Source organism: Dicentrarchus labrax, unplaced genomic scaffold (assembly GCF_905237075.1).
Source record: "Dicentrarchus labrax unplaced genomic scaffold, dlabrax2021, whole genome shotgun sequence".
NCBI lineage: Eukaryota > Metazoa > Chordata > Actinopteri > Moronidae > Dicentrarchus > Dicentrarchus labrax.
Genome location: NW_026136707.1, coordinates 16,310,315 through 16,325,892, shown reverse-complemented (window position 1 = coordinate 16,325,892; position 15,578 = coordinate 16,310,315). Strand labels below are relative to the sequence as shown.

The 15,578-nt window shown below is 39.1% G+C and overlaps 1 protein-coding gene across 2 annotated transcripts in view; it reads left to right on the top strand.

Annotated features, from left to right (window-relative positions):
* LOC127367748 (F-actin-uncapping protein LRRC16A-like) overlaps nt 1-15,578 on the top strand; it is a 69,414-nt gene that overhangs the window by 17,568 nt on the left and 36,268 nt on the right. For both annotated transcript variants that reach the window (XM_051407846.1, XM_051407847.1), the window contains exons 3-4: nt 8,217-8,267; nt 14,826-14,885. In XM_051407846.1, the coding sequence (XP_051263806.1) occupies nt 8,217-8,267; nt 14,826-14,885 (111 nt within the window). The remainder of the gene's footprint in view (nt 1-8,216; nt 8,268-14,825; nt 14,886-15,578) is intronic.

Sequence of the window (15,578 nt, the reverse complement as noted above, 5' to 3'; positions counted from 1 at the left end):
ACCGTTCTACGAGGAACCCCCTCTATCTATCCAGTGTTAGAGGGCGTTTTGCCAACCTGGACTATAATCTTAATCTGAAAGCACAATCATTTAATCCCTCTGCCCAGCCCTTTGAATGCTTGGTCAGCCTCAGCTTTGTTGTGTAAGATTTGTTTGGGAGGTTTATTTGATATTTCATGCTTGTTATTAAGGCAGCGGGCAGCATCCAGAGGTTACATATATGATAAAATGCTTTAAATTACTGCATTCAATTGTGCTTGATTGTACACAGTTTAATGATAAACGGTTTGGTTTTCACTCAGAAGATAAATTGTCATCTGCTGAAGGCAGCTATTTCAATCTGTTTCAATAAACAAGCTTACATTGTATGTCTCATTTATTATTGAACACAGTGTGCATATTCACTGATACCTTATATTCTGATTGAAAACAAAACAAGCAACAGTAGCAATAAACCAAAAATTACAACTAAACCATGAAATTTAACATAATCAGACACCACATTTATTCATGCCTCAGCTCGCTGCAGCTGTGGTCTGATGAGACCAGCCAATCAAATCTGTTCAGGAAGTACCACAGTCAGCCGCCTTTGTTCCTCACCACGCTTATATCCTGAGCAGTAAAACACATAATGATGAGCAGGGCAGTGATAAAAGAAAATTGATGTCTCTCTCTTAATGCTCTCCTTGGCTGCTGGTGCAGTGTGAGGAGGATATGCACTGCAGAGAATGGTTTTGCTCCAAAATAGGATATCCATAATTTGGGGGGGGCGTGGCACGTATCCTGATTAGCAGCTTGGCTATCTGGGGACTCTTTCCTAGAAAAATGTTACATATCAAGCATTTGTGCTGCAAGCAGTGTTATTTATGTGTGCTTTTGTTTTTTTGTTTTTTGTAGTATATTGTAATCCTCCTATAAATCCTATTAACTAAATAATATATATATAATAACAAATAATAAATATTTGAGGGGAAGGTGATACTTGCTGTATAAGGATGCTACAGACAGACCACCACACTGTCTAGTAGCTGTTGTGCTGGATAGTATAATATTGTTTTGTAGAACCGTCCAGACAATCATATCCTGATTTTTGACTCTGCGGAAGAAGACCAGACTGCACGTCATGTTTGCTGTTATATCACTGAACTGTGCTGTACTATGAAAGAATACTACATGTAACTCACATTTTGCTGTAGTTTTGGCGCAGTGTGGGTCTGCAGACATTACAAGACTAGACCTCAGCTGCACTGTCAGCAGCTTGTCTTGGCAGCGGAGAATCAATATTTTGTAAAACTAATGATTTCTCTGCCTGAGCTTAGAGCGGTCAGGAGGCCTTTTTCTGGAACTAGATTAAGTTCAAGTTTTAGAGCAGATCCCACCATGGTGATCTCTGTGTCAGCCCGACTGAGGGTCTTTCTCAGTTTTCCCACTCTGTCATCACAGATAAGTGGTTATCTTTGGCTTGGGAGCCAATTCCCACTGCAGGCGTATGGCTGAAAAACAGAAGAGTGGGCTTCCTCTGCAGCTGAGGGGATTAACAGTTTTCAGTTGTGTTCAGGGTCGTTCTCAGTATGATCGGAAATATTTGATAAGTATATGTAAGATACAGTTCTGAGACTACTAAAGGTGTGCTAAAACTGGCTTCATTTACATTTATTGATGTTAAAATAACCTGTGTCAGGACTTCAATAGCTCAATAGATGGCTTTTCAAGCATTGTCAATACTTTTATCTCTACCTTGCAGTGGAGATCTTCATGGGTACAAAAGGTTGGACCCAACTGGAAATGGATCGCAGGACAGACACAGAAAAGGAAAACCTAATGCAACCTAATTTTCCAAAAGGAGAGAGACCCAATCTGAAGGAGACGTGAGGATAATTAGACCCGATCCAAAATGCAGCCAACCCAAACAAACCCTATAGAGAGCGAACACCAGCAGCAGCATTATGTGCCACCAATTAACAAGAAGCCATGGTCAAAAAGAGCAGAAGTATGTTGTATTTCAAAGAACATATATAAAGTCATATCATATTTTCATAAAGGTTTATATGCAAAGACCAGTTTATATAAATAACAGTAAGAGTCTTATTTTCACTTTCTGCACCAACAATAAAACATTCTGGGAGATAGAAGATATAATTTTCTATGCCCACTCAGTCCGGACCTTGATCTGAACCGATACTTAGTACACATTGACAGAGACCTGAGACCCTACCCCAGCCAATTAGAGTATAATTTGGACCCAATCCCACTTGGCCACAGGTGCAAAGTCATCTACCTACGCTACACTATTTTTGCCCTGTATAATCGCTGTTGTACGTTTGCCTGTTGAACAGCAGCTGTTAGAGTCTTGCTCCTCTCTTACACAAAGTTACACCATCCCTAATTATTCAAAGATAAAAGCAGGGCTGGATCTGTGTCTCTCTCTCTCTCTCTCTCTCTCTCTCTCTGTGTGTGTGTGTGTGTGTGTGTGTGTGTGTCTTCTGCTCCATTGTCTGTAGGCTTGCCTGCTTTTTTAATACATTTACCCACACAACACACACACAAGCACATGCAATACATTCATATTAATATGCACTGTATATAGAGGCAAACAATAACAGGGACATTGTACAGAAGGAAACACTACAAGGAAGAAATAAAACAAAAACTATTTCATTTTACACTTTACAGTCTGTACCTCATGTACAGTTCTTCATGGTGCAGTCCACCTGGCATCCAATGTGAGATAAGGAAGACTGAGAGAGCAAGAATGTGGGGGGGGGGGAATCCTGGGCTTCTTGCACAGAATGGATTTCTCTGTTCAGTGATGGCTCGATTATCCAATAGATATACATTCCACAGCGTAAAGTCTCACATTATAGAGTACATGCAGTTTTACTGGTGTAAAATGGGCATCATGGGCTTTTTTCCCCATTTGCCACCTATTGTAATCATGTAATGTAAGTGTGTTTTTAGGCAGTGAGAAAGGATGGGGCTGAAGAAGGATGAGGACATTAAGAGATTAAGTAAGAAGCGAGTGGGAAGGAAAAGCAAATGATGCAGAAGAAGAAGTGAAGGATAAGAGGAGTCAACTGCATTGGATTCAGGGTGAGCTGATTGATTTCAGTGTATTAAAAGCTAAAATGGGGGTCATCCCAGCAGCACAGGTTTGAACAGAGATGAAACAGCTTTTAAACACTCCCCTTCGTTTAATATCTACCCCTCTGATTGGATTTAAATCTTGGCTCCTTATCAGCAAAACAGCACTTAGAATCTATTAAGTCATTTCACTTCCTTCGACCTTCCATCTCTTCTCCTTCACTCACTGTCTCACTCGGACTCTCTAATGTCCATTCTGCTTGACTCTCTCTCTTTCCCTCCCTCTTTCTCATTCTGTTTCTCTCTTTTTTTTCTGCATAAAATACTCTCGTTCTGCTGTGCTGCGTTGACAGTTTTAGTTTGCAGCCAGCACATCATGACTCATTAATGTTGCACACAGACACACATGCAGGACATTCTGGCATTTGTTATGCAATAAAGAGTCTGTGTCAGCAGTGGTGTGGGGATGAATGTAATCCTGGAGGTTTTTTTGTTTTTTTTCACTGTGCTAGTGATGCAATACATGGATATATTCCTTATAAATACATCTTGTTCTATTGTTTTTTTTTTTTTTTACATTTGGTGGAAAATTACCCTCATAATTTTTCCAGAGCTCAAGGTAAATTTGTTCAGATTGCTTGTTACAATTATATAAAAGAGAGGAAATCAAGAAAACATCACATTTAAGAAGCTAGCACCAGAAAATGTTTTGCATTTGTCCTTCATAAATGAATAATCCATGTTTTCTGTCAAGTGATTAATCAATAGATCATTAATTGTTCAAAGTTCAAAAGAATTGGCAGACATTTTGGGAGATTTTTTGTTTTTCCTGCCAAGAATTAGATGAGGAGATAAATGATAATTATTATAATTACTAGCCAGGAGACAGTTAGCTTAGTTCAAGGGTATAGTCCAGTACACAACAGCCCCTAAAACCACAATTTGACGTTTTTACAGTTTGTTTTTTGTACTCCTTAAACAGTGTGTGTGTTAATTAGTGAGTTACCTTTGGACCAAGCAAGATCAGCTATTTCCCTATGTTTTCATTCATAATTCTAAGCTAAACTAACCATCTCCTGGTTGCAGTTCAGAAATGAGAGTGGTATTAATAGACTCATCTAAATATCAGCAAGAAAGCAAACCACTGCTTTTCCTATAATGGTAAAGGACTTCAAGCAAGAACAAAATAAAAGACGATCAAGAATGCTGCAAGACACGAGAAGACATCAGGAGTATACTAGACTTATCTGCCATGTAACTTCTTTATTAATGAATACATTTCCATACCTCATTTGAAGAAATTGTAGCTAGCCTTTTTAATTATGTTTTTTGGAGCCACCAGAGATTTTAAAGAGCAAACAAAACCAAATCAAAGGAATAGATGAGAAATAGATAGATATAATAGAGCATGAATGCACCCCAGGACATGATGGACGAATAAAAACTGTTTTCGGTGGGGGCAGATTTCCTGTGGCTGAGAGCTGCCACAGCTCAATGACTGCAGATGAAACACTGCTCTGTATTGCTTCAGTTCCTACAGAGATTCAGCGTAACTGTAGGCCAGCATGAGTGTTGTTTGGGGGGGTGAGAAAACTCATTGACATTCTCAAGCAAGACTTGGCTCTGCAGCGTGCTACTTTCATGTGTGAGGGAGTGTCTATCGGTGTGTGTGTGTGTGTGTGTGTGTGTGTGTGTGTGTGTGTGTGTGTGTGTGTGTGTGTGTGTTTGTATTCACAAATGTGTGCGGGCAGTATGGGCTAGCTGTTGCCATAGTAACACAATGTGTGTGTAAGCGTGCACATGTGGGTTGGGTCGATTGGAGCTGGGTAGGTGGGGTTGATTGAAAAAATAGATAATCTGGGAATAGTAATACAGTGAATGGACTCCACACACACACACACACACACACACACACACACACACACACACACGTACTGTACACTTTACAGATTTACACGTCTATTGCTGATCCTTTAATGGGATTTGAGACCTTGTCGACTTTCTCTGATGGTGTTTTGACTGTGTGTGAAGCAGAAATCGGAATGGGGTGTTTTTAATATTTTGTTAAATTGCTATTAAACATAATATTATTTATCCATAAAAATAACATTACAAAAAAAAACTAATTACAAAAATGTATCAAAGACATCTGTGTTAATTTACAATGAATAAAATACAATGATTTTGGCTCAGAGCAGAGCTCTGTGTTTGTGTGTGTGTGGCATGTGTGGCAGGCCAAGGAGACAAATGGTGCTTCAGAGCCTGTGGCAGTTATCTTGAGCCTCCAGTTTTTCTCTCTCTCTCTCTCTCTCTGTGTGTGTGTGTGTGTGTGTGTGTGTGTGTGTGTGTGTGTGTGTGTGTGTGTGTGTGTGTGTGTGTGTGTTAAAAAGAGAGAGAGAGACAGTAATAGCAGATGCTCTCTCTGGTCTTGTAGACATGCTTCAATGCTGCTGCCATCTGGTTGGCTGAGTGGAGCTGAAGGCGGGATGGTGGTCACTGCGAAATCATTGGCTGATGGGAAGGCTCCCGGCTTTAAGTCCACTTAAGAGAGAGAGAGGGAGAGAGAGAGGGATGGGGAGCAGTTATGGAGAGGGGTTGAGGGGGAGTTAAAAAAAACGGGGGGTGTTATGGGGGCGTGTTATGGCTTTGTCCACTGAAAAGGGCAGATGGAAAGAGCACTGAGTGCAGAGGGGCAGTCATGCATTGACAGGAGGAGGATGGGAGGATGAAAAACTAAATGGAAATCCGAGAGGCAGTGGCAGCATGAATCAGAGTACATTTAAATCTGTGTGAACAAGTTACAAAGTACACTGAATTCATTTTGGCGCGCAGTCGTAAAAGTGTGATTTATTGCATTGGAAGTATTGAATGATTTAATACCTTCTGTAGTAAGACTGGACAGAAAATATGAAGCCTGTGGTCAGTTGGTGCCTCCCCCTCACTCAGAGTCAGCAGGTTCTAGGTCGCTACTGGGTGTGACTGCAGCTGTAGCTATTCAGCTCCTGGAAACCCACTGATGTGTAACAGTCTTTTGATAAAACATGGTGTTTTTCACTTGTAGTACTTGTAGAACTAAAACCCCGACTTGATGCTGTCAGACACACACAAGCAGGGCTCCCTCTAAAGAAAATAAAAAGGAAGGAAGTTCTCTTGTGTCACACAGCTGGAGAGAAGTTCTGCAGCCAGACTCTTATTTTCACAAGTTTTTTTCATGCAGAACTCCATCTATATACATATCATCTAGTGTGTCCAAAATATCCCTAATGACATCATCAGAGTCATTTTCAGACTTTATATAACTTGAAGAGTTTAACACGATAAATTGTACTTCTTGTGATGAGTAATCTGAACTTAATGTGTGAAGTCAGTGGAGAGCCCCTTCAACAACCCCCAGCTTAGCCAAACTTATTTAGAGGAGAAAACGAACAGAAAAATGATTACCCAAATTGTCTGTTGTCCTTTCATAATCAAAACTGAACTAATGTTGATTCACTTTTAAGGAGAAACCGTCGATTCCATCACCTGCATACCTACGCAGTATGTAGACGAGAGTGACTGTACAGAAATTGGGCTGTAACAAAGGGAGAGTTGAGCACAGCAGTGGTGACTGGTGCTCTTTAGGGGAGGTTATCTTTGGTCACACAGGCCTGCCTGTCTGCCACCATCACATCAAACCACAAAGACCGTGCCTGTGGAGCTGAGCCACAGAGGGCTGTAACACACTGTCATCCTTTTTTACCCCCGTCTCTCATCCCTCGGTTTCTTTTTTCATGTCTTTTAAAAAGATAGTGGTTGTTCTTCAGGCTTCCCATAATCTTGTTTCCTCATGTGTTTCCTCCCCCCCTCTTTTTCTGCTTTCTCACCCCCCCCTTCATGCCAGTCATTGTTTATCTGGGACTTGTTCGTAATGCTGTACTCATCATCTCCCCTTCCCTCCTTTGTGCTACTTTTATTTTCTCTTATGTTTTAAAACCTGCGATTTTGTCTCAACTCTGATCAGTCTGTCTGCTCCCTCTGATCAGTTTCTCATTTCCTTTCTTGCCCTAACAAACCTCTTTTTCCATGTCTCATCTGCTCTAAACCCAGCTCCTATTTGTTTTCCCTGTGTAATCCTTTGGCATTTTATCTTCCATTGTGGCCATTACCCTTCATTTTTATATTGTGTAAATGGCTTACATGGGATTTCTAGACAGTTTTATGTCAGCATGCTGATAGATGGCTAGCCACAAGGGTCATGAGATTTCAGTTGTGATGATGGAGGCACATGCCTTTGCCAACCAGGGTGTTTTTCGTCAAGAAAAAGGCAGTGTCCCTTTAATTGTTTTAAAGGTCAGCCATGGTTGTGTTGCAATATTGTTTGACAGAAGAAAATCCAGTGTCATGGCACATGAAGGTGAAAGCAGCACTCTGTACAGTTGGTGTCATTTCGGCTAAAATAAAATAATGTCCTGCACAGGGTCAAACATTTTCATTGTGTTGACCTTTGTTCTCCTGTTGGATTTTTTTATGCCACATTACCAGAATTGTAACTACAGAATTTGATATTGTTAGAGCAAGGGTTATGCAAATTATCCCAATAACAGTATCACATACTGTGGCAAGCCATCTCGATAAAGCACCCTAATGACCCTTGAAGGCTGCTCGTCTGGATAGGAATGTCAAGTTTATGCGTTCCTGTTATGCCTCCTCAAGCCCTGACTTTTCTTTCACAGAGCAGCAACAGAAGCAGGCTTAAACCTCAACATGTGCTCTAATAAACACTGGCAGTTGGTGTCCAGTTTGCTCAGCAGGCAGAAGCCACAAGAATCAAGAAAAACGCACTGACCTATGATGGTCTTACTCAGACAGGGGGTGGTCCAATAAATAAAAAGGCATGTTGTAATAAGCATCTCAGTGGACCGGACGCTTCTGTAAATATCACTCTCTGTTTATATGTTTGTTTTCAAGTGTTTCAGTGTCATTCCTCAGTTTTTTCTCTCTTTTCGTACTGACTGATGCTTTAGAGCCACAAACCTTTTATCTTGATGAGTCAACAGTCAAGTTCTCCGTGCTCTTTGTCATTCCCTTGTTCATGTTGCACAGAGTGTATATTTACAGCTACATACTCATTATTCTCTCTGTTCTCTCTCTCTCAGGCCCTTGCATCTCACCGAGCCTACCTCTTGACAGCACGCATTCCCACAAAGGTAAGAGCAGTAACTCAGTGGAATTCAACATTTTTTTGTTTTTTCTACAATGAACACAATTTGGCACCTCATCCTGCAATCCCAACTCTAATTGACACCACAGTTATGTTGAATGACATGTCATCTCCTCATCCTGTCATTGTTGAAATGAAAACTTTTCTTAAAACAGTTTTGGTGATTGTCATGTGTAAGTTGTGTTGTTGAATTCTCCTCTGAAGTCTTGGTTCATCCTTTAACTGTAATGGGTTCAGCCTTTAAATTCTTTGAAACTTCATTATATTTACTCAAAATGTGTGGTTGTCACACGAAGCACTGGAGAATGTGTTAGATCTTATATATATATATATATATATATATATATATTTTTTTTTTTTTTTTTTTTTTTCTTATTTTTTTTATTTTTCTAAAGATTTCACTGACTATCAATAATATGCATTTTGTGCCTTCTTTTAGACATTTCCCCAACTCAGCACTTTTGCTATCCCTGTTAGTTTGTATGAATGTGTGTTTGGGTCAGGGTGATATATAGCAGATTAAGGTTAAAGTAGTAGCTTTGTGTGTGTCTGGTTATATTGCAATTATACAGCTGTTTTTTTTTAAACATTTTTAACATAATGCTGTGCAGATGGTAACTGTTGCACCATCATCAGCGCTGAAACATCTGTCATCATCTTTACCAGCACCATTGTCACCACTACCACATAAAGAGCAGCAGGGCAGTAATACAGTGCAGATGTTCATGAAAACTTCCTGCAGCACCAGTTCAACAACTGTTACTGTCTCCAGTGCCAAAATTATGACTTAAACTTCTGTATTGTGACTCACCAGGTCTGGACTGGTAGCTATTTAAAAACAAGCCAATAACAAATGGAAATAAATTTATAAGCTTCGATGATGTGTTCAGATACTGCATGGTGACCCTGAACTTGGATAAGTGGATATAAAAATGGGTGGAAGTTAATAAAACATGTCCACAAAGAAAATATTTGTATGCATCTCTATACTTGTAGGTATCAGAGGTTTCAAAGTTGATTTTTGTATTGAAACAGCTGATAAAACAGTCTCATACAAGGATATCGCATGGTTGTCATGGAAATGCAGATGTTCTTCTGAGCATTTTAAAGACTTAAAAAGTGGAGTTTCAAAGTTCATTGGACCTTTTCAATCTTATCACTTGATCTTCATCAGCAGATGGAACTTTTAAGCAACAACTTGAGGATGAGAGGTCCTTAAAATGCTCTGGAAAAAACAACAATTTCAACATCTGCTGATGAATATCATGTGATATCACAGAAATCTCATGAACAGCTGCTGAAGAGACTTTGCATTAATATTAATTTCTAACTAATGTGCAAACAAAATATATCGTAACTGCAAAGAACACAACTACTAGGCAACTTTATTTGACTGAAATCAGTGGTAGCTGTTCAAATTTGAATTGATCATGATAGGTTTGCACTTTATTAACTATTTCAATTATTTGAGCTTTTAATCAAGTTTTTTAGAAAATAAATTGCCCATGATAATGATTCATTATTTAAATGGTATGATTAGTCAGCAGCAGCAGTAGTCATTAAATCCAAACAGTGATGTGACTATATGGAAACTGCAAACCAGTGTTTTACCTTCAGTACCTGAACTGATGATCCTCCTGGTAGGAAAGAATAGCACTTCCCAGTATTCTCCCAAGTCACGAGATAACATTACATCAAATCTTGTACGAGGTCCAGGAAATATTTAACAGTTGCCCTTTAAATAGCTGTATGCTTCCCAGTCAATATGATGCCTCTAGGGACAGTTTAGGTGATTGATTGGTGGCTTGAAAACAGATTTATTGGTTTACTGGGGGGTAGAAGAAGCTATAAAAAAACATTCAAGTTGACCCTGTTTCACATGATGTCATATGTTTCCATTGTTTTGAGCTGCAGGTTGAGGATCTGTTTATTTAGCTGGCTCTGCATCTGTTTTCTATCTATGTGCTCTCTTCTGACCTGGAGGGATTAGACACCTGCTTTATGAAGAACCAACCCCCCTCAACCACCCTCCTCTTTTCTACTATCTGTCTCTTTCTGTCTCTGTGTTGTACTTTATCTTCCCTACTTTGGGGACGCATTTTGGTAATTTTGTGGAAGCAAGAGACTCTAAGTCTATTATTTTAGACGTGAGGTGATGAATCATGAAGTAGGTCTGTCTGTTTGTCTGTCTGTCTTGGCCTTGTTTTTCCATACAGGAAGCAGAATCCCTCCTCTGTTGGCTTTCAAATCTTTCTATTGCAGAACACCTCCATCCTCTTCTCCTCTGCTTGGCTCAAATAACAACCACAGATCACCTTTGCTCTCCTCTCCTTCTTTACTTTAAGCCATCCGTTCAGCTTTCTCACTCTCATCCTTCGCTTCTTTTACAACAATCCAGATTACTTCCTTTTCTCTTCATCCCTGTCTCTTTCCATTTATCTATCTGTTTTTCCTCCCCCACTCGCCACTATGCCAAAGGTCAGCAGGGATAACCTACGTGTTCTTAAATCCAATTGAATCATTGAATGTGGGTTATCTTTAAGGTAATCAATTAAACTAAGGATTATTTCCAATATGAGTTACTCTGCAGATATTTTTATTAATCACTTAAATGTCGGAAAATAGGGAAAAATGTAGATTACACATTCCCAGAACCAGAAATGCATCCAAAAGGCCACAAAATGGACAATATTCAATTTACAAAGATAATGAATTTACAAAGGGATGCATCGATTGTTACAGTTGTTTTCAATATATTTTATGTTTAATTGACTCATCATTCCCAGATTTTATTATTGCAGATTTTATTCAAACTTTATATGGCTTAAGGATCTTTTTTGTTCAGATTGTCACAGTGTTACAAGAAGTGTTGTAGTGCTGTATTCCTGGTTCGTGCTGCATACTGTCATTGAAGCTTGCCAACATCCATAAAAGAGCTGACTGTTACAGTATTTCTCCTTTTATTGATTTTTTTGATGTGAAATCTATGTTACAGTGGAGATGAGTCAACTGCAAATGAAGATTAGCCTCTGCCCACTGTTCCAACACATGAGCTATTGACTTTATACGTCCTCTGTAGATACAGTTGTCTAGTTTTCTGCTAAAGTCGTTTTTTGTTCAATCAAAGCTGAGGCAGTGTTGGATCTTGAGTTATGCTTCTGGCCATCTGAATTTATTGCAGGCTCTCAGGGTTTGATCTGTCGTATGTTAGATGAATATCTGTTTGGAATACAAGAGATCCATCTAAAACACACAAGAGAATAATCAGTAGGTGGGGATTTCGTCAGTAAGGCTCTTCTGAGGGTAGCCCAAGGTCTTAATATTAAAGTAACTGTTTTGCAGTAGCAGTAAACTCTCAGTTTAACACTTTACTATGTATCTCTCTTCTCTCAGATGTATCCCCCTCTAGCTCTCTCATGCACTTCTGACTGGGGTTTTGTGTGTGTGTGTGTGTGTGTGTGTGTGTGTGTGTGTGTGTGTGTGTGTGTGTGTGTGTGTGTGTGTGTGTGTGTGTGTGTGTGTGTGTGTGTGTGTGCGCGCGCTTGTGCGTGTGTGTGTATGTGAGAGATTTTGGCTCCTCTCTAGAAGCTGCAGGGTCTTACAGTCTGTTAGTGTCTCCACCCAAACATGCACACATGCTCACCCCAAAAAGCAATGTTTCATTCATCATTGTCTTGTTTCTTCTTGCCTCTTTTTTCTGTATATTTGTATATTTCACATACATGTACACTCTTTCTTTCAGAAGTAGTGGAGTTTATGTAACAAAAGATTACGGTAAACATACCTGTCATCACTAAGATACACAGACAAAACAAAATGCAGAACATTTCATTTAATCGAATGCAAACCATCTCAAAGAAACAAACATGAACATGTAGCTGTCTTACATTCTGAACTCTCATTAACAGACAAATGTTTATAAATCCCAATAATCCTAACATTTACAGTTTACTCTCATACTGTAGCTCACTGAAACAATAAAATCATCATACAAATCATCCTCTGCATGACCACAAATACAAGTTGAATTTTCCATGAAAATACAACAAAAAGAAAAGTGACAGACGGACAGTGAACGAATGAGTGAACGATGCAATTACTCAGGCGTTTGGTTCCTCCCCACACCTCTCAGCATGAATCTTGCCATTGGCTAGAGCTCATATTTATTAGAACTCTCACTTATCATTGGCTGGCGCTCATTCAATATGCTATCATGCCATTTACTGGCTATACGAAATGAACTGAGTTATCCAGTTCAAGTTGAACTGCATATTGTAACATACAGCAATTAGTTTGTGCTGTTACTGTAGAGTGATGTACAACAACATGTACTGTAGTACTGTAGCAGCCTGTATTCCAGACCTTAGTATGAGCCAGTGGTGGAGGAAGTATTGAGATCCTTTACTTAAGTAAAAGTACTATGACCACACAAAGTCTTAATGCATTTAAAGTATTAAAAGTGAAAGTACTCAAGGCAGAGAAATTGTCCCTGTGACTGTTATACTATTATATATTATATAGTTTGATTATCATTACGCCTGCGTGTAAAAGCAGGATTTTACTGTTGCAGTTGCAACATTTGATTGACTGGAAAAGCTAATCTGACTTTCCCATCATACCTGGGTGAGTGTGTAATGACACATACTGTAAACTGTATTATACAGAAGTTAGTTGCCTCCTACGCTCTGAAAAAGGTGTGTGAACATTTTCCCCAAATAGAATGTCTGATAGATTTGATTGATTTAATGAGAATTTGTAGTTACTTTGCCTTCAGGATGATTCTAAAATGTTGCAGAAGCACAAGTCATAGGAAAAGTCTTAAAGTCAGTGACATTATTTAGCAATGCCATTATACAGTAGCATCTAACTAAAGTTTGCCAACAATATTAGCCACCATACTGTAAACTGGGCATACCAGATAGAGTAAGGCTGTAACAGCTAAAACCCCTGAGTCTTTTTTACTGTTTTTGAATCAACGTTTCCTTTTCTAAGATCTTAGCTAATTGTGTCTGTTTTTTAGCTTTGATTTCTTTTTCTACAGTGTTATTGTCTATTAGACTCGTTTCCTTTTGAATAGTCCACTCAATGTTGTGTGTGTATGTGTGTTTGAAATGTACCATAAATAAAGGAACTGTTATTGTGAATTTATTGTGGAAGTATTTCTAGCTGGTAAACATGAGTGAAGTAACCACAGGCAGTGCACACACACTGCAAGCTGTAGTCAGACAGTAGACAGACAGTCTGCTTATCCTCTCCCTCCTCTCATCTCTGAGCCAAGCCTCAGGAACACAGCGCCCACCTGGAATAGTCTGGCCTGGCTCCCTGGCCTGCCCTCAGGCACTGTACAGTACTGTAAGTCTGTGTGTGTATGAGGGATAAGAATAAAGAAAGATAGAAAGGGAGTGAAGGAAAACTGTGTGCTCCGTATACAGTGGTAGGCATTTGTATTCCCCCCTCCTCACACAAAAGGATATCTTTTTCTGTCCTTTTTAGGAATAGAAAGGCCAGATTGCTGCTTTTCTTTGTCCTGAAATGCTCTCTTGAAAACAAAGAGAAAATGAGAATGTAAGACTGTTCTGGTTGTTTTTAGCCTTTTGAAAAGCCTAGAGAAATAAGGAGGGGGTCTTTTTTCAATTGACATTACATTGTGAATGCTGAAATTGACTCATTTTCAATTAAAACTATTCAGGAGGCAAATTGTACACACTTAAAGGGAACACAAATGCGTAAGAGTTCTAAGTGTCTTACCTTATGTATAACTACTAGCAATTCAGAACAAATGCTTTTTGCAAATGAGCAAGAAAATGAACAGTGCATGAGTGGTTGCATTTTAAATGAACTCAGCTGGTAGAGATTAAATTCTGGCATAAGTGGGATAAAAGAGCTGATTTAGTTCCACAATTAAGTGACTGCATCTCAGCTCCCAGTCTTAGTTTTCATTTGAACCTACAAATGTGTCTATTTTAATGCTGCTTTGAAAAACCATGTAACCTAAATGTGTGAGTGAGTGATGACATAGTCTGCACAGCAGCTGAGAAAGAAAAAGGAAATGACTGCATCCCAACCTACTAATTATGGAAAAGACATATTTTTACTCAGCATTCCTTAGACAGACACTGTACCACACTGTTGTTATTAGGCAGGATTACTCTCCTACAGTACACATACTGTATGCTCTCACACAAGCACATGAACACCACATTCATTCATTCAAATACTTGCACCCACCAAGGATGTGTAGTAGTAAATACAGAGTTGTCCCCTCATTGATTGATACAGTTGATCTGAAAATAGATGAATAAACTCTAGCTCTACTCTAAGCCTCATTTCACTGAAGTGGATAAACTGAGTTTACGTGGGTTAAATCTGCACCACACGCCTGGTGCACACTCAAACATAACTATACTATAATTTATAAGTTATTTTAGTTAATATATATTACCCTGAGCACACTGCCATGCATCATTTTTCTTAAAATACATGTTCAGTAGGCCTACATAGTGTAAGTAATTTAATGGTATGCTTTTCTGTGTTCTTTTTTTAGGTGGAACACTCCTTTAATTATCTGGAGATCCAAGGGATTGCTTGTAACAAGCCAACACAGGTACAGAAGCTTGCACCAAAATGAACTGTCCCACACACTCTGCAAGTACAAATGATTAAAGTAATAGTTCCACATTATGACTGACTCACTTTCTTGCCAATAGATATAAAGATCTACTCCACACTCTCTGCGTTAAGCATAGAGCTAGAGCCAAGAGGTGACTAGTTAACTTAGCTTATCTAAGCTTAGCATTAAGACTGGAAGCAGGGGGAAACAGCTAGCTTCACTCCCTCCAAAGCATTTCTGTTAGTGTTCAACTTAAAGAGCTGAGATACAGCATGTTTATTAATGATCTTTAGAGGTGTTAGTAGGCATATTTGTTAACTTTGGATAGATCCAGGTCCAGCTGTTTCCCCCTGTTTCCAGTCTTTATGCTAAGCTAACCTCATCTCTGTGTTTTTTCCAAAATGTCAAGCTATTCCTTCAAATTGTACTTAATTGAATCTGATGTTGTCCGTAATATAACGTGTTGTAACACACGGTATACATTTATGCTGGTTTCATATATTCAGATTAAAGGATTCTTACATAAACAGGATGGATGTTTACTGATACAGGCACTTGAACCCAACTTTTCCAGTTTAAGGACAGCGCCTGTGATCACAACAGATACTAAACTGAGAAGATGGGCAGCTAAATATCTTGAATGCTTGCATAATTCTTAAAGAGTAATTAATATATGTGCGAGACACC